Genomic DNA, 22,123 nt, shown 5'->3' on the forward strand with positions numbered 1-22,123 from the left:
AAAAATGAACCGAAACCGAACCGATATCCGGATTGAACACCCCTACTTGGAAACCTAATTCTCATTTGTGATTTTTGTTGTTAATCGAAAGTGAGGCAGAGTGAATCAAGAGCTCATACATGTCTGATCATCATTTCCACCCTTACTGAAGTCATTTCACGGTAATAATCTCTTACCAAAGCTTGGTTGTTAGTGAAGCTTGTTAAGGTTTGATGTTCAGAGTGAATCAAGAGCTGATAAAGGTTGTAAGCGAAGTTCGTTGACGTTTAGTGGAAGCTTTGTTGATGATTTAAGTTATTGAAGCTTTTTCAGTTTCGTATCCTTTTTATTGTTAGCTTTTTTTTTGTTTTGACTAAAACTTAAATCTTGATTTAGAGCTTTGTCGTATATCACACACCAAGCTTTTTGCTATATTATCTTGGTTCTCATCACCTGCCCTAGAGTGTCCGTAAGAAGGTTCAAAAAAACACCTCTCTTTTTTTTTTTGTAAAGTTGCTAGTGTTGTCTTTATAGTTCAGTAAAGAATTTTATTAAGGATAATGGATCTTTACTTTAATGGAAACTAGGGGCATTACGCGCCGGTTTCGGATATTTTATTCGATTGAAACATCAAAATCTTTGTGTTCTTGTACGTAGTAGTTAGGAGTGTCTGTAGTTAGTTGTGTGCGTTGTGGTTAAGGTCTTCGTTCTATGTGGAAAAGTCTGGTGGATATGTGTGGTTTTTTATTAGGTAAAGTTGCGTGAGTATTAGCTTGTATGTCAAGCAAAAACGAAGTTATTGTTTTTAATCGATTGTGATAAGCATTCAAATTTCATTGCATGGGAAAAAATATAGTTTTATTGTGTTGGAGCTATGAAGCTTTATTTTGTTAATTTTTTTTTTTTTTAAATTAAGAGGGAAACTAGAACAAAGCAACGGTTACAAATTTAAGATCAACATAAATCTTTAACTTGTACCACAAACCGGAAATGAGAAATTAAAAGGTAACGGGGAACATGAAAATGTAAACGCCAAAAACGTTTGGTGATAGCAAGTTACTTAATCCTGGAGATCATTGAAACCCAGCATCATCTTGTAGAACTTGGTCAGCAAAAAGAAGTGGAAACAGTTGGCGCAGACTGTGTTGTCCACTTCCTCTTGAGAATGGCAGTTCAGATCTGGCCACATCTTAAGAATTGAGCTCACATAGATATCCTTCATGTGAAGAAGAGGGTGTTCCAGAGACCGCTGGAAATTTGCAATGCAATCTACCACCACTGAAATACCTTGCTTTTGTTGATTATTTTAACCCCTTTCTCAGTCTGGCCGATGGCCATCAGAAGAACCCCATAAACATACCTTCCTTGGAGGTGACCACCCTCTGAGGCTGTGTGGATGTGATGTTGACCTAGGATCTGATTTTGAGATTGGAAGTATTCAAGCATACCTTTAACAAAGTGAGCATCAACATTGTTGGCTTTGATGCAGGTTTCCACCAACGTTTTGTACTTGTTAGCTAGAGCAGGCTTCTTTACCAAACGCGAGAGGTTGAGATCGTTGGCAACAGAGAAGTTCTCAGAACTGAAGCCGAGGCTTTTGCAGGTGATGATTGTATTGAAGTAGTCGATGGGGGAGGTGGAGCTTACTTTCGAAACAATTAAAAGATGCATGTCTTCAGGCATGGACTCAAGTGTAAGCATAATAGGTTGTTTTGGATTCATGGAAATGATGAAAAATTGTAGGGTTTTGTTTTTTTCTAAGGATGTTTCCGTACGTTGCTTGCTTTGGGCATTTGTTTATATAGCACCAAGGAGAAAGTGTGTTGTTTGGTTTTCATAAAGTTATTGGATTGTAACGCTTATAATTGTTTCATGGAGTTAGTGGTAGCCATAATTGGACATATAAATGTATTTGGTTAAATGATTTTGACAGAGCCGTGCGAAGGTTTAATGGGGCCTGAGGCGAATATAAAAATGGGGCCCCTTTATAAATTTTTTTTTATCATAGTACAATATATATTTGAAAAAAAAAATATTAAGACAATAACTTTAAAAAACTAAGACAAAATTTTTCTTCCCTCTTTTTCAATAAACTCTTTAATCAAATTATCATAATCTAGATTCCTAACTAATTCTCTCTCGATCGATATAATTGCTAGACCATTTAACCTTTCTTATGATGGTTGATCGAAGATAAGACTTTATTAGCTTTAACTTGGAAAAGCTTCTTTCAGCAGTGGCGACAGAAACTGGAATCGTCAATAATATTTGATAAGCAATCCATGAGTTTGGATAACACTCTTCCCTTCCTTTCAAGAAGTTCAAAACTTCAAGAGGTCTCTTGTAATCTTGTGGCAATGCCTCTTTTAGAACCATCAGTTCAAAACACAAATCATCCCCAATAACATCAGAATGATGTACATGCTTTAAAGCTGCTTCAAGATTGGTACAAGATGCCATCAAACTATCTTCACTCGCTGATTTCAGTTTCTCCAAATCAAAGAGAAAACCAAATGTTTGTTCATACTTCTGAAATTGCTCAAACCTTGTTTCAAGAGAATAAAGAGCTTGATCCATGACTTGGAGGAAATAAGAAGTTCTGAAGCTCTCTTCCGGAGATAGATCTACAGACTCATCAACTAACTCTGGTTCCTCATCAAAGAACCTTTTCCTTTTGATGACACGCTTTTTCTGTGTTGGGAATGTGGCTTCAATCTCCATAGCTTCTGCAATTTTTTTAACATCTGTTTTTGCACTTTCAAAGCCTCTCTCTCTATAATTCCGAAAAAAAGAAAGAAGTCCTTCCAACTGGGAAACAGCACCTTCAATGTTCATTTTTTCTGACTGCAAACTCTTGCTTACGGTGTTAACAGCAAATAACAGTTTGTACCAAATCACCATAGACAACAAGAATTCATAATTTCCAATCCCATGTGTCTCGCTTGTAACAAGACACTCAGCATCGCTTTTTGTTGTCGGATCCTTAGTAGTCTCTGCTATATAAATTAAAGCATCTCTTATCTTTGGAGCTTGAAACCTTATTGCCTTGACACATTCAACATGACTTTCCCACCGTGTTTTCGATAAAGATTTAACTGTCAAACCTCCCACCATATCTTCTAAAATTTTCCACTGCTTCGTTGAAGATGCAAAGACGCGATAAATACGCTGAATTATCCCAAAGAATGAACTAGCTTTTTCAGAAGTGCTTGCCATATCACAAAGAGCAAGATTAAGACTGTGACACCCACACGGTGTATAAAATGCACGTGGATTAACATCAATAAACCTTTTTTGTACTCCTTTATGTTTTCCCTTCATATTGGATCCATTATCATATCCTTGTCCCCTCACATCATCAATATTTAAATCTAGAGAAACCAATACATTCTGAATCTCACGGAAAAGCCCTTCTCCAGATGTATCATTAACTATCAAGAATGTGAGAAAAAATTCTTCTATCTTAGCTGAAGCTGCAGATGAAACATCAACACATCGAAGGATAAGAGTCATCTGTTCATGATGACTAATATCTGGAGTACAGTCAACAATGACTGAAAAATACTTGGCACTTTGAATCTTTTTTATGATCATACCCTTGATCTTATCAGCAATCATTCCTATCAACTCATTCTGAATTCTGTTACTGAGATAGTGATAACGAGATTCCCCATCTTCAAACCTTCTAACATGTTCTCTCATTACCGGATCCCACTCAGCCATTGAGTCAATAAAACTTAAGAAATTTCCATTACCATCTACTTTTAGCTTTTCCTTTCTCCCACGGAATGCCAAATTTTGTTTAGCAAGAGTTTTTACCAATGAAAAAATTCTGACCATCACATCTTTCCAATGATTCCTCTCTTTGCTGAGTTCTTCTTGAATATGCTTATCAATTGTTTGGTTTTTCTGCAGCCTCAATTCTAATTCCATCCACTGGCTCATGCATTTGATATGCTCGTGGCTTGTCTCGTGATGCCTTAACCTTTCCAAAATATTTTTCCAATCATTGAATCCTTTAGATACCAAGTGACTTTGATTGTGAGTGAACAATTTACAGCAAATACAAAAGATTTTATCTAATGTTTTTGAGTAAACTAGCCAACGTCTGTCTTGCTTCTTTCCATTACTCAAAGATCGTGTATAGTATGCATGAGAAAAATGTCGACCACTTGCTTTCTCTCTTGGAAAGATAAAATCACTCGGTAGTCTTTGAGCAGGACCTTTTTCAACCATAACAAGTTTTAATGCAGGTTTGACTTGTCCCCAATTTCCAGGATCATAGATATCTAAGATTCTACCCATATCAGTATTATCTTGAACTTGATCATTCACGTCTTCATTCTCCTTTTCACTTAGATTATCATCCTCTTCAGTGACATCAGTAACATCATCTTCAACCTCCTTATCTTCTTCATTGACATCCTCATCATTTATTTCATTCTCATCTTCCATTGGATCATCAAACTCATCACCACTTCTACCGGATTCATTAAGATTTGCTGATTTTACAAGAAATCTGTCCATAGAACCTTGCATTGATTTCACCAATGCATCAACTCTGTCTTTTTTTTGTCTTTTCTTGGCTCCTGATGCACATGATCTCGTTGGAGGCATATTTTCTGAAATTAATAATTAAACTTAAATCAACAAAGACTGAAAACTAAAAAAATAAAAAAATAAAAAAATTCACCACTTTAACAAAACTGATGATAATATAAGAGACACCTGTAGCACAGGATTGAGAACCAAGAAAGAAGACGTGTGTGCTTGCTTGAGAAAGATTGATGTGAACATTGCACGTAGAATACTTAGTAATATATACGAACCAAATATATTAAGTATAACTGCACTTTTTCCTTTTTATTTAGGAGTTTGACATATAAAACATATATTCCTTTTTTCAATTTGGAAAATTGACAATAAAATAAAATACTCATTTTTTAAAAAAGCAATGTAGATAATTGAACTTGTATTGAATAATAAATGGCAAACTTAAACCAATATACTACTAATAATTTTTGGAAATTTGGGGCCCTAAAAAAACTATATATTTTGGGGGCCCTAGGCGAAAGCCTTTTTGGATACACTTGAAGCACGGCTCTGGATTTTGACGTTACATGTATTTTGAATGGAGTTATTAACAATGGTTAATATATATTTTTTTTTAATCCACAACTATTACTTATGAATATGATTGTTGTAATTTATATTTTGCTATGGAATTAATAGAGTTGTAAGGTGAACATGAGATAAGTTTGTATGATGTGCTTAGGCTATAGATAAGTTGTAACGACCCGGTTCTCTTAACCGGATCAGGAATAAGTTGTAACGACCCGGTTCTCTTAACCGGATCAGGCTTGATTTTTCTCTTAATTAATTTGGACCAAACCAGTTATATTCCTTTTTGGTTTAACCAAACCGCATACATGTATATATAAAACGTGTGCATCTTCTTCGATCTAACCTAGCCGCAAAGAACCATCGACGATATCATTCTCTTCCTTAGCTCTCATGTATGCTTTCTCTCCATCTACCCAAGTCAGCCACTGTCACCGGAGAACCATGTCATCAACACCAGAGATGTAGTCATGTTGCCGGAAATGGCATAGTGCCATAAGACGTGGAGAGGAGTCAATTGTAACCGGAGCCGTATAGTGTCACCGCCACCACCATCAACACACAACACTTGATCTCTTGGTTATGGGATGTGAGCCGTGCTGTCTGAGAACCATAGACGCTGATCCGTTGACGTCACATATCCAATGCGATTTGGAGAACGTGAACAAAAAGGTTTTAATGTGTTATAATTAATTGCTTGTGTAGCAAGTTTCATAATTAAACTCTAGATCTATTATATTTTAATCATGTCTCTTGTTCTTATATGTTCTTTTTCGATCTGGTGTACCCTTGGTGAGAAGTCGAGATCCATGGCGAAACCCTAGCTTTCTTGCTGATCAAGTCATTTCGTTTATTGTCGGATTTGGTTCTGGTTCTACCTAATTGGCTAAGGTGAGGGCTATTCCGTTAAATCTCGAGCTAGTTTAGTACTACTATTATGGAAAGTTTAGTTTCGAAACTTGATCCGTCTACGTGAACCGAGTCTGTTTGAGAGTCTTGTTTGTTTATTATTATTATTGCTTGTTAAGCCGGAAATAGGATAATAGAGGATTCAACGGTTGAATGAGTTGAGTGATGTTAGAACTGCTATATATATATATATATGTATATAAATATATAAGTCCATTTGTGTGGATTGCGGGTGCACAAAGACGTTTGTGTAAGCCGACGACGAGCAGTGTGATTGCGGGTGCACAAAGACGTTTGTGTAAGACGCCGACGAGCAGTGTGATTGCGGGTGCACAAAGACGTTTGTTTAAGCCGCCAACGAGCAATGAGATTGCGGGGATACAAAGACGTTTGTGTCAGTCGCCGACGCGCAGATTCTGGGAGTACAGAGATGGACTATTGTACGCCTGGAGATATACATATATCCTTATGAGGAAATGCGGGGTGCACAGAGTAGCATGTACTATCAGCGCACTGGATGTTTTATGTGGTGTATTAGACATTGTGTTTGTTTCATGCTAGAACTATGCCTACATAGTCGTAGTGCTATGTACTGAGTCAGTGGTTTGCGGTTTAGCATCCCATACCTCACGGAGTAACTCCCCTGTTACTCACCCCTCTTTCTTCTCCTTGCAAGTGAACATGACGTGTAGTTGGATATGTGGACGGATTGGTGTCTTGGGATCGTTGTATTTTATTTCGGTTTTAATTAACTTTTCGATTTAATGTATTTGGTTTTAAATTATAAACTTGTTTTATTTGGAAATTATTTGATTAAAAGGTTTGACATTTTATTCGGTTTTATAAATCAGTTTAATTTGGTATTTTTCGGTTAGTACCACACCGTTCCCGAGAGAGGATGAGACGGGTGTTACATTTTGGTATCAGAGCGGGGTTCCGTCCCGGCTCTGACCCGGGACGGCGATTAATGGGACTCGGATTTCAGTAAATTTTAATATTTACGGGGATAAGAAAAATTTCAAAAATAAAAAATAAAAAAAGATGACACCCTTCTTTAGTATCACTCGGGTAGTTATTAGCTTATCTAACTCTTTTATGTTCGCAGGAGAAGGCGAAGTTCAATTCGTTTCCATTGTATGTTTTTATCTCTTGTTATTAATTCTTTCGTAGCCGTTGAAGTTTTTCTCGGGTTCCATATTGAAATTCGGGACGAATTCTGGTTAAGTGGGGAAGAATTGTAACGACCCAGTTCTCTTAACCGGATCAGGCTTGATTTTTCTCTTTAATTAATTTGGACCAAACCAGTTATATTCCTTTTTGGTTTAACCAAACCGCATACGTGTATATATAAAATGTGTGCATCTTCTTCGATCTAACCTAGCCGCAAAGAACCATCGACGATATCATTCTCTTCCTTAGCTCTCATGTATGCTTTCTCTCCATCTATCCATGTCAGCCACTGTAACCGGAGAACCATGTCATCACCACCAGAGATGTAGTCATGTTGCCGGAAAGTGCATAGTGCCATAAGACGTGGAGAGGAGTCAATTGTAACCGGAGCCGTATAGTGTCACCGCCACCACCGACCATCAACACACAACACTTGATCTCTTGGTTACGGGATGTGAGCCGTGCTGTCTGAGAACCATAGACGCTGATCCGTTGACGTCACATATCCAATGTGATTTGGAGAACGTGAACAAAAAGGTTTTAATGTGTTATAATTAATTGCTTGTGTAGCAAGTTTCATAATTAAACCCTAGATCTATTATATTTTAATCATGTCTCTTGTTCTTATATGTTCTTTTTCGATCTGGTGTACCTTTGGTGAGCAGTCGAGATCCAGGGCGAAACCCTAGCTTTCTTGCTGATCAAGTCATTCCGTTTATTGTCGGATTTGGTTTTGGTTCTACATAATTGGCTAAGGTGAGGGCTATTCCGTTAAATCTCGAGCTAGTTTAGTACTACTATTATGGAAAGTCTAGTTTCAAACCATGATCCGTCTATGTGAATCGAGTCTGTTTGAGAGTCTTGTTTATTTATTATTATTATTGATTGTTAAACCAGAAATAGGATAATAGAGGATTCAACGGTTGAATGAGTTGAGTGATGTTAAAACTGCTATATATATATATGTATATAAATACATAAGTCTGTTTGTGTGGATTGCGGGTGCACAAAGACGTTTGTGTAAGCCGCCGACGAGCAGTGTGATTGCGGGTGCACAAAGACGTTTGTGTAAGCCGCCGACGAGCAGTGAGATTGCGGGGGTACAAAGATGTTTGTGTCAGTCGCCGACGCGAAGATTCTGGAAGTACAGAGATGGAGTATTGTACGCCTGGAGATATACATATATCCTTATGAGGAAATGCAGGGTGCATAGAGTAGCATGTACTATCAGCGCACTGGATGTTTTATGTGGTGTATTAGACATTGTGTTTGTTTCATGCTATAGCTATGCGTACATAGTTGTAGTGCTATGTACTGAGTCAGTGGTTTGCGGTTTAGCATCTCATACGTCACGGAGTAACTCCCCTGTTACTCACCCCTCTTTCTTCTCCTTGCAGGTGAACATGACGAGTAGTTGGATATGTGGACGGATTGGTGTCTTGGGATCGTTGTATTTTATTTCGGTTTTAATTAACTTTTTGATTTAATGTATTTGGTTTTAAATTATAAACTTGTTTTATTTGAAAATTATTTGATTAAAAGGTTTGACATTTTATTCGGTTTTATAAATCGGTTTAATTTGGTATTTTTCGGTTAGTAGCACACCGTTCCCGGGAGAGGATGAGACGGGTGTTACATAAGTTTGTATGTTGGAATTTATCTCATTGTTTTTTTGGTTTTTTTTTTTATTTTATCTATTCGGAAATCTCAAAATAGATAAGTTATTGTTGTAAAAAGTTGTGGGATTAGATGGAAATGCAAAATAAAGGTGGAGACAAAGCATAGAGTTACAAAGTTTTTTTTTTTTTGACAGCAAACTCCATGATTTTATTAAGATGATCCAAACAAGTTAGCCTTTGGAGCCAACCATACCGGTTTCAGAGCGTTTACATGGGAAAAGTTTCGGTTCTGAGCACGAACCCCTTTGCAAGGAGATCGGCTCTTACATTTGATTTTCGAGAAATATAAGAAAGTGAAAAACCAGTAAAATAGGAGCGTAAATGAACGAATTCATTCCATTCCGAGACCAGAGATGGCCATTCTTCTTCATCGTTGATCAGATTAACCATTTGGAGGCAGTCTGATTCAAAATTCATTGACATGAATCCCAGATGCAAGGAGTACATCATTGCACATAAGAGGGACGAGAACTCCGCATGCAGGGGGGAGAGGACCTGCTCCTTCCCGGTCGAGCCGTATAAGTGTTTCTCCGGCTCTGTCTCCATCACCAAACCACCTCCAAAGACGTCGGAGTTTGCCATCCAGGATGCGTCCACTTGGCATCTTGGTAAGCATGGCTTGCTCTGGTCGTCTCCTCTAGCTTCCGAGGTCTCCGTCGTTGGCGCTATCTGTTGTATCACTTGTGCCACTTTCCATTCGTCGGCTTCTTACATTGAGTGATTCACCGTATCTGGCGGTAGAATGTCTTTCCCATTAAAGACTTTCTCGTTTCTTGCTTTCCATATAAACCAGGCGATCCATGGGAAGCACGCAAGCATCGTATTGGTCGCTCCATTCCGTTTTGCTCGACAGAGGAGATAATCGAAATTCTCATATAAGGAGTTACTCGGGAACAGTCCCGGAGCTGATGGAATCGACGATAAGGCCCAAGTTTGTAATGCTGGGGGGCAGGTAAACAAAATGTGGTTTACTGTTTCGTTCTCGTTACCACATCTCAGGCATGCGCGATCTTGGCCACAATGTCGGTCCACTAGTCAGCTAGATGCTGCGATACTATCCGAGATAGCCTGCCATAGGAAGTGCTGGATCTACCTAGGTGCTTTTAGAAGCCAAAAATGTTCTTTTAGACCGTTCAGACTAGGTTCCTGGCCTCGTACCTCCTCTCTTCCTTTCCTTTATTTGGCCTGCAAGTTTGTACCCTGATTTTACTGTATAAGCCCCTGATTTCGTATAGATCCAGCAAAATCCATCATCACTGAAGTTATGGCTGGGTCGTAAGCTCCGTATTAACGGGATATCCCCAGGATCGAACAGGGAAAGAAGGTTATCCAGCTTCCACGTCTTCGAGGATTGATCAATCAGCTGGTTGACGAACAGGTCGTGATCTCGATGGCTGCCATTGTCCTTGGGTTGTCGTGGTGGGATCGTCGGAATCCAATTTTCCGACCATACTCGAGTATTATATCCTGATCCAATCCTTCTTCTTAAGCCTTCTGATAGGAGGTCTTTGGCTGCCATGATACTTTTCCACCCAAAAGATGGGGAGTTAGAGGTTTTCACCTCCATAGGGTTCGTATGTCGATAGTATCTGCTCTTTAAAACTCTTGCAAGGAGAGATGTGGTGGTGTGACCCTGATCAGCTCTATACTAAAGAACATGAAGTCAAGGAGAGAAGGAGCTAGGAAATGGATCTTGACACGACCTGATGAGCTTTATGGAAAGCTAAAAGGCTTGATCCATGAGGTACTGGAGGCTATGGGCCTTGATGTGGCCTTTATAAAGCTTGGACTGACTTTAAACAATCATGGACGACCTGTGACAACCCTGATTGACAAGGAAATGGATAGGATGAAGCTGGTTAGACAGGAAATGGAATGGGAGATTCAGTCTGATCGAGAAATGGACTGGTCAAACCGACATATGCGAGAATTGAGTTGGAAATGGAAGATTGAGAACCAGAGCAGGAACTGGAACATGATGAGGACCTTTATCATCCAAATGAGCATAAGGAGCAGCTTGGTCGGACCTGGAACAAGATGGATCGAGCCCAAGAAAGAGTTGTTCGAAAAAGGCCTTTATCGGCCCAAAAAGTGGAAGGACAAGCCAGCTTGGTTTATGATTGGCCCAATATGATTATGCACGACCATTATGGTCTATTTTAAGTGTATTTGGTTTTATTATTTATGTAAACTCATTAGGAAGAGGTTTTGGGCTTTATAAACCCATTAAGAGTCGGTTTGGTGTTTTAAATCAATTAGCAATAGGATTTGGTTTTGGTTTTCCTAAACCACATTGGTTTAGGCTTAGGGTTTTATGTTTTATGCTTTTAAACAGCAGCACCACGTCCATGTAACTTTCAATCATTCTTTTTATCAATAAACTTCTTTTTGGTGCAAACCAGTCTTGAGACGACACTGTCTCCTTTGTTCACAAGTGGTGAACGTTTATATCACACTAAGGGAGAGTTAATCTTCTGTGATCCATCCTAGACATCAAGCAGGACGCCCATGTGTCTCAGGAGTAGCTTAAACAACCTCTGAGCAATCCATAGCTCGAAGGTGAAGTCCATCCGCCATCCAAGAAACCTACAATCTCTTGATCCTTTCACCCACGCCCCTTCAAGTGATTCAGGGACTAGACAGCCTATCCAGGGCCGCACCATGTGGGATGTTGTAGCAATCTCCATAACTGCTTGGTCAGTAAAGCCAGATTAAAGTCGCTCAAGTCTCTGAAGCCTAGGCCACCCTGGTCATATGGTTTGCAGATTTTTTCCCAAGCTATCCAATGTAACCCGCGGTTATTTGCTTTTGTACTCCACCAAAATTTTGCTATTGCTCCTTGTAGTTTCTTGATGATATCTTTGGGTAGGATGAAACATGACATCACATACGTAGGCAACGCTTGAGCTACAGATTTCAAAAGGACTTCTTTCCCTCCTTTGGAGAGGAATTTTGCTGACCAAGAGTTAATCCGTTCATTTAGTCGATCTCGTACGAAGGCAAAGACTTGTCGCTTAGAGCCACATATCTTTTCTTGGAGTCCGAGGTACATGCCCATTCCTCCTTCTTTGTGGATACCCAGTGTTTGCTTCAGAGTTCCTTTCAGCTCGTGAGCATAGAGCTACAAAGTTAAGATGAAAATAAATGTAGAAATCTGTATCATTGATCCGTTCGCATAAGGAAACGATGTTTTAGTAAGGGACACTTTATTAAAACTATAATATTGGAGTCGATATAGGGTATGCAGCAGTTACATTATTTGTTTATCTAATGAAAAACAATTGTTTTCATTTGCTTAAAATAATAACATGTCTCACATCGGATAGCAATGTTGTTTCTGTGACAATTTATTGTAGGGCTTGTGGCCTTATAAGTTGTGATGCAAATCTCAAACCTTTTGACTCTTACTCCATGGATAGATGTTTTGATGCTTTGCCAGCAAGCGTCGGATCGTGCTTTGTTTTCTCTCCATCCAATCCAATAGTGGTTTTCCGATTGCCGGATCTCCTCTAGATAACATTATTATACCATAAAGGTAAATAGCATTATCATACAAACCTTGGGCTGTGATCTGGAGATGTGCCAACCCATCAGCTATGTTCTCTTTTTGAAAATATTCTTGCATTCCACGTAAGTAATGCGCCTCCAAGTTACCGGCAGAAACGCAAAGGTTCATCAGATTTTGGTACATGTTAAGCGATGACAATGATTGCACGGTAAGAAATTGGAGATTAAGGTGTTTTAAGACCAAGGGGCTTTTCGCAGCTGTGCCAAGACCAGGGAATGCTGTGAGGACATTGTGGAATGCTTCGATTGAGTCTTTTGCTAGAAAGAGAATTATTTGTATCTGGATGAAAATTGGCATTAATTCAAGCTTTGAGAGAGATCTTTTTTTTGCCATCGGAAAACTTGAGAAGTTTTTTTGGTTTTCTATGAATTTGTGGTTGCGTTGATTGATCTTTTATAGCTAAAGTAGGCTAGGGTTTTAGATCTTTGTAGAGTTATTATGTGTGATTTTTTGAATTTTTTCTCGGGTAAATTGAGTTGATTTGATGAAATATTCGTCGAGTTAATGTAATGATTACGGGGAATCCCTAATTTGATGCATTATATAATTAGGACGTTTTATGTATGATTGATCGTTTTGTAATATTATTTAGGAAAGTCAATTTGGTTACACATCAGTAACAACATATTTTAAGCGTACCATACTTACATATTTATTTCTTTTGAGATTGTATAGAAATACACAACTAAATTTCGTATTTTATTTGGGTCGAGGTTGTATCATTAGTAGCCTGTATTGAGCCCAAAAGGAATGGTGGAGAATATTTGTGACTTACCATTTGTGGACGACGTCGTCGAACGTATGTGACAAACAAAGCAATTTTTTTTTCCAATTGCAGTCATATCATCGGTGTGGAGAAGGAGAAGAAGAAGACCGATCTGAGAATATTCGCCGGAGCTAGGGTTTCGTTCATTATCATCAATATTTGTTTAGTGGGGATGGTTCCCATCCGATTTCCTCTCGCTCCCGACCAGTACGATCTCTAGCTATCGTCCTCTAGGAATTTTAAATAGCTTGGTTTGACTGAGTCTTTTGAGCTTTGCATGGGCTGATTTGTGATGGTTAAGTTTAGCATTTTATTGAATCGATTTGGTTTTTGTGCTGGTTTTTGCTGGTTTAACGTTTGGGATTTTTTTTTCTTTTTTTTTTTAACATCGATTTAGCGTATGGGATATTTGTGTTGGTGTGGCTTTTAATATTAGTTCCGAGTATCGTAAAATGAGAAAGTGGTTTATTTTAAAAAAAAACTTAACATAATTCGAAATGTAATCAAAAGCTGGAAAAGAAATGGAAATGTCTAAAACGAACTAAGTCCAGTCTCGCATGTGCGCAACGTTGATAGTGGTTCGCCCGTAGCTGCTTTACACACTTGATTCTGATTTAGTCCTTCTTAGATATTTTGCCTAACGAATCCGATGAATTTCCGCATCATCTTGTAGTGGAAACAGCTTGGACAGATGTTGTCCTTGTCGTTCTTGTGGCAGTTGAGCAGTGGCTGGTTGTTCTTCAAAGTTGCTCAGGCTTCACAATGACAAAAACAAACCTCATTGATCTCTTCACTTCTCTCCAGGCACGATTAGTGTTTGAACCGAAAATGGTGTGTTTGTCGGATTCATACAATGAAGAATTTAAGAAATAGATTCCTTAGATTCTTGAGGTTTAAGAGAAATCAACATTGAAATCAAATGAAAAATGAACATCAAAAGAGTTTATTGATTTAAGATTGTATTACAAGTATGAATACAAGTGTAAAGTAAATCTAAGAATCCATAAACTTTTTGTAAGAAGTGTTCCAAGTGTAAAATGGAAAGAAAAAAACCCCTTCTCATAAGGAGATAGTTCCTTATTTATAGAAGAGAGATGTAGGGTTTCATGGTAAGATGAGTCTAATTTTGTTGTCTGATGGACCTTGAGGGAAGATGTAAATTCACCCCCAACAGTAAGCCCCCCCCACCTAAGTTCGTAGAGAGATATGAAGTCGATCTCTATGAATTTTACGAATAGAGTTTATTAGACAATCAATTGGACAAATTTATGCCTATGACGATTTAGGCGAGTTTACTTTGAACTTGTGCCTAATAAAAGGCGAATTTGCTTTAAGCTCGTACTTAGCGAAAGACGAGTTTACTAAACTCATGCTGAGACAAAGGCGAGTTTACTGAGAGCTCGTGCCTAGTAGAAGGAGAGTTTTTGTAAACTCATGCCTAGCCAAAGACGAGTTTTTGTAAACTCGTGTCTAACGATAAACGAGTCGACTGCAAATTCGTACCTAGTAACAAGCAAGTTCAATTTAAACTCGTGCCTAGGATACAAGTTTACCGAACTATTACCAACCCGAAGTCTCGTGCTGAGATCGTGTGTGCCGAGCAAGTTGTTGGCTTGTGTGTTCGTCAGGCCATGATGACGTTGGTGCCGCTTGTACCGCTTCCGACAAGCTCGCTCGCCATTCGAAGCATGAGGACATGATAGTAGCAGTCACTTGTTGATTCTCTTTGGCTCAGTGATCTAATCAACTCTGGTTCACAGCAAAAAGCATGATCATGATTAATATAAGCGAAAAGAAACAACCAACTGTTGCATAATTAATATGCAAGCTATCGAACTTGTTTTTGCTTAGTGCTCTCAAATGAATGTGATCATATAATAATTGTCCACCAACAGCAAAGCAATTACAAGAGTCATCTCATAAAAGTTATAAGAGTGAGCAGCTTAGAGTTGTTTAATAACTAACCAAAGCTATAATGTCTAACACATGTGTGTAATTTAAAAGTCATTAAAGCATGTGGTAATTTAATAAGAGAGCTTATCTTTAGCGTGAAGAGGTGGATGTACGTGACGAGTTGAAGCTGGTTTGTATCTTTGGTGAAGGAATTGTCGTGGACATCATTTCAAGACCTCGTTCTTGTTGTAACAACTTCTTTTGTCTTGTATTCTTATGATGCAGAGATGGCTTCACCGGAATCCTCCACAAAAGACTAAATCCAGAACACGTCTTCCTCCATCAAAGCCTCTTCCATTACTGGGCACGAGCTTCCTTATCGGCAACGTCTCACCATTTCCATCTCGTTTTTGTTCTTGTGAAGATTGCGCCGGTTGCGGCATATTCGCAAGTAACAAAGCCTTGCTGTCCCCGAGCTTATCTTGGTGTGAACTGTGCTTCACTTAACTCCCAAAACATATAGAACTCGGTAGTGAGCTCAAGTGTTGAATTATTCGGCAATATGGTCTCTTGTTAATGGGTTCTGTCTGAAGAACAGAGTGAAGCTGTTTCCTTTGTGGAGAAAGTGGTCAGCTACTCACAGACATCTCCACGAACATCAACAGAGACGACCTCACTTCACTTCCCAGATCGTCACCGAGCTAGCAACATCTTCCAAAGAAGAGATAGGGCGAGAGAGAGTTGAGAGGAGCTCGTGCCGAGACAGCAAGCTTGTGATGAGGTGGTTTTTGCGAGTTCAAGCCTCGAGCTTTGACGAGAAGAAGACGCATAGGAGATGAGAGCATCGAAGTCTTGATCCAAACCGGATGGGAGAACTTGCAAGGAGCTAACGGATCGAGCAGAGACTTGACCTTGGTCGCAAGCGTATCATAACGGTTATGATCGTCCTTCTCAATGTTTCGTACCAGAAAGTAGCGGCTCCGACGTCGTTGATCTCTGTCATCATCTTCTCCTGTGGCCACGAGATCCCGATGACCTTCCAAGGCTCTGGCTTGACTTCGACAAACCCAGTCTATCTTAGGCATCTCGAAAAATTGTATTTCATGGACTGGAAGAAGCTCGAGCAGTCCTGAGAGCTTCACCGGCGGACCCAGACTGAAGCAGCGCTGCAGTATCTTCATGAGCAGAAGGATGAGACCGTAAGCTGATGAGAATCCCCGAAGGCTCCTCGTCGTGCGACAAGATGGCGAGATACTCCTCCGCCGTTTAGGTTCTTCACCATCGGCTTTCACGATTTGGAGCAGATCTGTTCGTGTGTGGCTTGGTCGTCAAAGCTGAAGACTTGATCTCGGCCAGCTTTCATCTCTCGAGAATCAAACCAGTTTCATCTCTTGAGATCGCTCTGACATCGTCTTCTTCTTCAGACGTCAGCTATTTAGCTTTACTCGAGCAATCCATGGAGAGTCTCAGCCTAGGTATCGACGTCGTCGTCTCCTGTCTCGCTCGCTTCTTTCTTCCACAGTTTCGGCCGACTCCTCCCGTTTCATTCCACCGAGAGAAATAAATCCAAAGAAAAAAGTCGAGACTTTTGGGTCTTGTATGAACCAAATCTTAACTCGGTTCTCTTCTTACCGAACCAAAAGACGCCGATAATGCCTCCGCCGCTTAGGTTGATGACTTGGAGCAGATTGCCACCGTTTGTGTGCGGCACCGTCGTCGGGGTTCCGCCTTAGGGAATCATGAGGACCGGGTGATTCTCTAACTTGTTGGATCTCATTTGGGCTTCTTTTACTCTTTTTCTTTGAGCCCAAACATCCTAGGTTATTTTAGGCCAAGATCGAATGAATGGAAACCGACGAGTACAGATCTAGGAATTTCTCCCAAGTTTGATTTGCTTTGATGATATTTTCTTTGGACCCCCTCCTTCTAGCGCCAACTGTTTAAACCGAAAATGGTGTGTTTGTCGGATTCATACAATGAAGAATTTAAGAAATAGATTCCTTAGATTCTTGAGGTTTAAGAGAAATCAACATTGAAATCAAATGAAAAATGAACATCAAAAGAGTTTATTGATCTAAGATTGTATTACAAGTATGAATACAAGTGTAAAGTAAATCTAAGAATCCATAAACTCTTTGTAAGAAGTGTTCTAAGTGTAAAATGGAGAGAAAAAGACCCCTTCTCAAAGGGAGATAGTTCCTTATTTATAGAAGAGAGATGTAGGGTTTCATGGTAAGATGGGCCTAATTTTGTTGTCTAAATGGACTTTGAGGGAAGATGTAAATCCACCCCCAACAATTAGTTCGACGTCTGCTTGCCTCCCACCCAAGGGTACGTAATATAGTTTTACCTTCTTCAATGTTTCCATGCATGACATAAGGATGCTATAAAGATAGGCACCATTGTCATAGGAACCTTCAGCTGATTTCTTTAGGTGAAGTAACCAAATGGTCCTGTTGTCATAGGTGAAGAACTGCTTGATACCTTCAGTGTAGTGAGCAGCTGGAATGTCGCTGTTGATAGCTTTCACCATAAGATGCTGATAACGATGAAACGTTAGCATGGGATTCATTGTCTGTGGACGTAGGTTGAGACGTTTGATGACATGATCATCTTGCACGGCCGAAGAAATTGTGCGTGAGACCGTTAAGCAGTCAGGGGCGGACGCAGGAAGGCCATAGGTGTGGCAAGTGCCCCACGCAAAATTTTGTTTTCCTTCAATAGTTAACATACAATTTATGTAAATTCCCTTGATTTAAACATTTTATATGATGTGTGCCCCATACTAGTTATGTGGCTGGATCCGCCCCTGTAAGCAGTGGCTTATATCTTCAACGGAAGATGAAGCAACCCGGGCAAGAATTTCAGCAAGGAGTTCCTGGGGTAGAGATTCTATTAGAGATAAACTGTTTTGAGTAGACATTGCTGCTATGTTTGAGAGATTATTTGTTTTTAGGTCCAGACGTCGATAGCTTTATCGTGTAACGATATCTTTCTGGTGCCTTTTGAATTCCATGACTGTAAGTCTGTAACCGATTGTTTATTTTTTAATTGCTTTTAAAGCGAATAAGCAATGAAAACATAGTGGGTGTTGGAGTTTAATGCTAAACTTTTGATGCATTTGGAATACGGTTTTCTTTTATATTTTTTCTATTTTTTGATGCAGAAGATGGTTTAGACTGGTGCTTAAGTATTGAGGATTTGATTTGATTTATTAATGCATTGTTTTTATAGTTATGCTATAGAGTAAGGAATAATAGTGGTGTGTAATTTTTTTTGTTTATAGTGTGTTGTATTTTATGATATTATCGGGTTGTTTTACATATTATAAAGTAAATAAAGCCATTAAATAATTTGTTCAGGTTGTAAAATCCATTATTTGTATTGTTGTACTCATACTACTTTGTTTTTCTTTTTTTTTTTTGTTCTTTTCTTTTAAATTTCTTAGTTTTCTTTTAACTCTTATTGTCGTTGCGTTTAAATGCTTTACTAAACGAAAAGTCTGAATACATACTACAGCAACGTTGCCTTGCGTGCTTGACAAGGCATTAACTGAATGAATCATGTGACAAACTTAATTTAGAAGGGATTGTTTAGCATCTGAATGTTTTAATATTTTCATTTTATATTCTACTTGAAGCAGAACATTTCTGACTGAGTAGCAGGGCATTAACATATGAAAGAATTATGAAGCAAGGTATGAGCAGTCATTGTTCTTAAACATCTAAAAGCGGTTGACATTGTATCAAAATAAAATCTCTATTGTAACTCCACCGATTCTCTAACAGTGCTGCTGTCTTAGGGTACATGAACATCTGGTATGGGGTACCTGAAATGAACAAAGTCGATTTAAGGTTGCTATCTATTGGTAATTGGATAGATCTTTTATTATTAGAGAAGGCTAGTATGTGACTTACGTGTCTTGAGATTACCAAAAATCTCTTTGTGAACAATATTTGTCACAACATCTTTTCTAGTTGCACCCTCTGTATCATCTACTATTTTAAGACCCTCCGGTGATGTGACTCGCGAGAGAGCAACATACAGTTGCCCGTGACTGAAAACAGGTCTTGGGAGATAGAGAGCTACCTGCTTCAGGCTCTGACCCTGACTCTTATTAATAGTCATCGCATAACACAGCTTTATTGGATACTGTCTTCTTCGAAACGTGAAAGGATAGATAGTGTCGGTTGGGGACAGCTGAATCCTTGGAATCAATACACTATCTCCGACATGAGTACCTGTTAGAAGCTCAGCCTGTAGAACTCTGTGTCCCAGACGTGAAATCATCATCTGTGTTCCATTGCATAGCCCATTTTTCTGGCTCAGGTTACGCAGCATCATAACTGGAGAACCAACCTTCAGACAGTTTATGTGGCGGCAAACCTGGAAACTCAAGTGAGTATAAGTACTCCTGAGTGTAGTTATTGGTCCAGTCATCTTCGGGTGTACTCTCAAAAGCAACACTGTCTGAGCTCAAGAATTCTCTTTCTAGAGAAGGTACCTTAGACAGAAGGTATGAGTTTATTTCATGGGCACTGGCGTTTGTTGGAGCCAAGATAGCTCGCTCTGGTAAGTACGTCCGGTTCAAGTAGTTCTTAACAAAATCTGGGTACGCAGCATCTGATATAGACTTGTGAAGATGATCAGATCTTGGTAACATGAATTCATCTCCTATTATAACCTGCTCGCCATCCTCATGACTTCTTCCTTCTGTCCTCACGGTGGGTGCAGTTCCATTACCAACTTTTAAAATCCATTCTGCAAAGTCCTTGTCAGCTTGTCTCAGTCTCATGTTGATGGTTAAAGTATAAACCTCAGCAAATGGCCAGAGGTATGACTTGCTGATCGAGGCTTTAACTATGTCTTGTCTAGAGCCAAGAGGTATAACCGGCAAAATTTGCCCAAAATCACCACCAAGGACAACCGTTTTCCCTCCGAAAGGTTTATTAGCTGCTGATGGATCTTGTAGAGATTGTAAGTCTCTAAGTGTGCGATCCAGAGTTTCAAATGCCTGGCGGTGAGCCATAGGGGGCTCGTCCCATATGATTAAGTCAGTCTTTGAAAGAAGACTCGCTAACATAGAGCTAGGCGTTATCTCACACACTGTCTGATCCGTTAAATTTATAGGAAGTTTGAAACGGGAGTGATCTGTTCTACCTCCTGGTAGTAGTAAAGCTGCAATGCCTGCTGATGCAACAGGGATGACAACCTTACCAACTGATCTCAGTTTTGCTATAATTGTCCTGTATAAGAAAGTTTTTCCAGTCCCTCCACCACCATAGACAAAGAACAACTGACCAGATTGTTTCTAAACGGAGTCAACCACAGCACTGTAAACGGTTTTTTGATCTTCATTCATGGTGCTAAACAGACTCTCATGCTCAATAGCTTCTTTCTCAGTGTCATAATTCAGCTCTTGGCGCAAAACAGTGTTTGAGATTTCCTTAAGAACACTTGGGTTTGGCTTAGGCATTCCAGCGAAATCAGCTAAAGATTTGCCATTCTCTTTGAGGAGCCGCTCGATCTCTATCAATGTATATTCTTGCAGCTGCTGATCTTGAAGAATAAAACCCGGAAAGTTGAATTCTCTCTGTTTCATATATAGAATATCTTCAGCCAAAATCTTCCAGGTTAGTTTCAGTGGGTTTCCAACTTCACAGTAGAGCAAGAAAAGGACGAATAAGCTCCTTAGTTGGCGACCTGTTGCCTAGTGTGAGGGTTCAACTATTGCATCATGCCATTCCTTATCGTCGTCTAGTAAACCACGCGCATAGCAAGCATCACGAAACTCCTTAAATTTCGTACCACCTACTGTGTAGAGGTCATCATAACCGAAAGCGCCTTTGACCACGTTGAGAAGGATTCTGAGATAGTACTTGTCTCCTGCAGTTGGATGTACATAGATGAGTCTGCCTATAGCTGTCCCTTGTTTCCGTGGTGTCCAAGTTTTTATGTCACTGTGGTACACAAAGTGTTCAGCAAACTGGATGTACGTGAGTTCCCTTGCTTCTTCATACCTCTGGTTTGCCACAAAATATGCTGTCAACATTGTCTTCTCAATATCCTCCTGTGACAGAACTTCCTCTAAGCTTTTATCCTGATCGTAAACCAACCTATGCTTGCCTGGTAGATGCAATGTGAGTTTCATAACAGAAGGCTGGTTGTGGTGAATGTGGAAAGAAAACAGACGCCACGATGCTTCACATGCTGAGATGTACCGACACTCCAGATATCTATCAATCTCATCCATCTCTAGGTGTTCTTTCTTTTTCTCTAGCTCTGCTCTGTCTTGACTACCAGTATGCTCAAGTAGAGCCATAGCTCGGTCAACCCCTTTAGTTATGTATTTGAAGAGGTACTTGATAGCACCTGTCTTGCAGCACCACTCAATATTGATGTGTGCTTTGTATTTTCTGATGATAGAGAGGTTATGAGGCACCACGTATCGACTATCCAACTCTATATCACCTTTGAAAACAGAGGCTCTGCTATTAACGCGCCTCTTGTAAACAACAAAACCTGATTTGTCGATCTTTGTATGGCTTGAGTATGGTTTGGGGTAGTTCTTCGTGCATTCTCCTTTCTCCATACATGGTGATAGAGGTCGCTGGTTGCCACAAGGCCCATGGATCATGTGTCACTAAACTAACTCGAAACCCTCTTTGTCTGTTTCCTTGTCAGGTAGTTCGGCTGATATATATTTATCAATGACTTCAGCTGTGTCTTCTCCTTTAAACCCCTCGAACCAAAGAAGGATATGCGCGTGTGGGAGGCCGCGCTTCTGGAACTCAATTGTGTAGACCACTGTATAAGGCAATGAGTATAAACGTAAGATGATGGATTAATAAATTAGTTTTGTATGTTTAGATTGAAGTGCTTAAAATTGTATAGTGTCAACTTGCCTGCAGCTGGTTTGGGGAAAAAGACGCCTTTCTTGAAGTCTGACATGAGCTCTTCCAACTTGAGTTTAAAAACCTTGCATTCAAGGTCTGGCCTATTGTTCGGTGAGTCACCTCCGTAAACTTCTAGGTGTTC

The 22,123-nt window shown here is 39.6% G+C and overlaps 3 protein-coding genes across 3 annotated transcripts; all 3 read right to left on the reverse strand.

Moving 5' to 3' along the window:
• Positions 1 to 20: 20 nt before the first annotated feature.
• On the reverse strand, positions 21 to 4,518 carry LOC111208866 (zinc finger MYM-type protein 1-like). The gene has a single exon (XM_048765708.1). The coding sequence runs from the start codon at positions 4,516 to 4,518 to the stop codon at positions 2,104 to 2,106; it is 2,415 nt and encodes an 804-aa protein (XP_048621665.1). The 3' UTR covers positions 21 to 2,103.
• Positions 4,519 to 4,823: 305 nt separating this feature from the next.
• On the reverse strand, positions 4,824 to 21,722 carry LOC125591450. The gene is made up of 2 exons (XM_048765709.1): positions 16,051 to 21,722; positions 4,824 to 15,971 (listed from the first exon to the last, which is right to left on the reverse strand). Exon 1 carries the CDS (start codon positions 21,720 to 21,722, stop codon positions 20,796 to 20,798), a length of 927 nt encoding a protein of 308 aa, XP_048621666.1. The 3' UTR covers positions 4,824 to 15,971; positions 16,051 to 20,795.
• LOC106412730 (ATP-dependent DNA helicase PIF7-like) lies at positions 19,416 to 20,687 on the reverse strand. Its single transcript, XM_013853634.1, has 2 exons — positions 20,427 to 20,687; positions 19,416 to 20,381 (listed from the first exon to the last, which is right to left on the reverse strand). The coding sequence occupies exons 1-2, from the start codon at positions 20,685 to 20,687 to the stop codon at positions 19,416 to 19,418; spliced, it is 1,227 nt and encodes a 408-aa protein (XP_013709088.1).
• Positions 21,723 to 22,123: the final 401 nt, after the last annotated feature.

This window comes from Brassica napus, chromosome C8 (assembly GCF_020379485.1).
Source record: "Brassica napus cultivar Da-Ae chromosome C8, Da-Ae, whole genome shotgun sequence".
Classification (NCBI taxonomy): Eukaryota; Viridiplantae; Streptophyta; class Magnoliopsida; order Brassicales; family Brassicaceae; genus Brassica; species Brassica napus.

Coding starts and splice junctions, on each gene's coding strand:
- LOC125591450 (XM_048765709.1), bottom strand. CDS start 21,722: ATGATCCATGGGCCTTGTGGCAACCAGCGACCTCTATCACCATGTATG.
- LOC106412730 (XM_013853634.1), bottom strand. CDS start 20,687: ATGAAACAGAGAGAATTCAACTTTCCGGGTTTTATTCTTCAAGATCAG. Junction 20,382..20,426: donor TGAATGAAGATCAAAAAACC/GTTTACAGTGCT, acceptor CAATCTGGTCAG/TTGTTCTTTGTCTATGGTGG.
- LOC111208866 (XM_048765708.1), bottom strand. CDS start 4,518: ATGCAAGGTTCTATGGACAGATTTCTTGTAAAATCAGCAAATCTTAAT.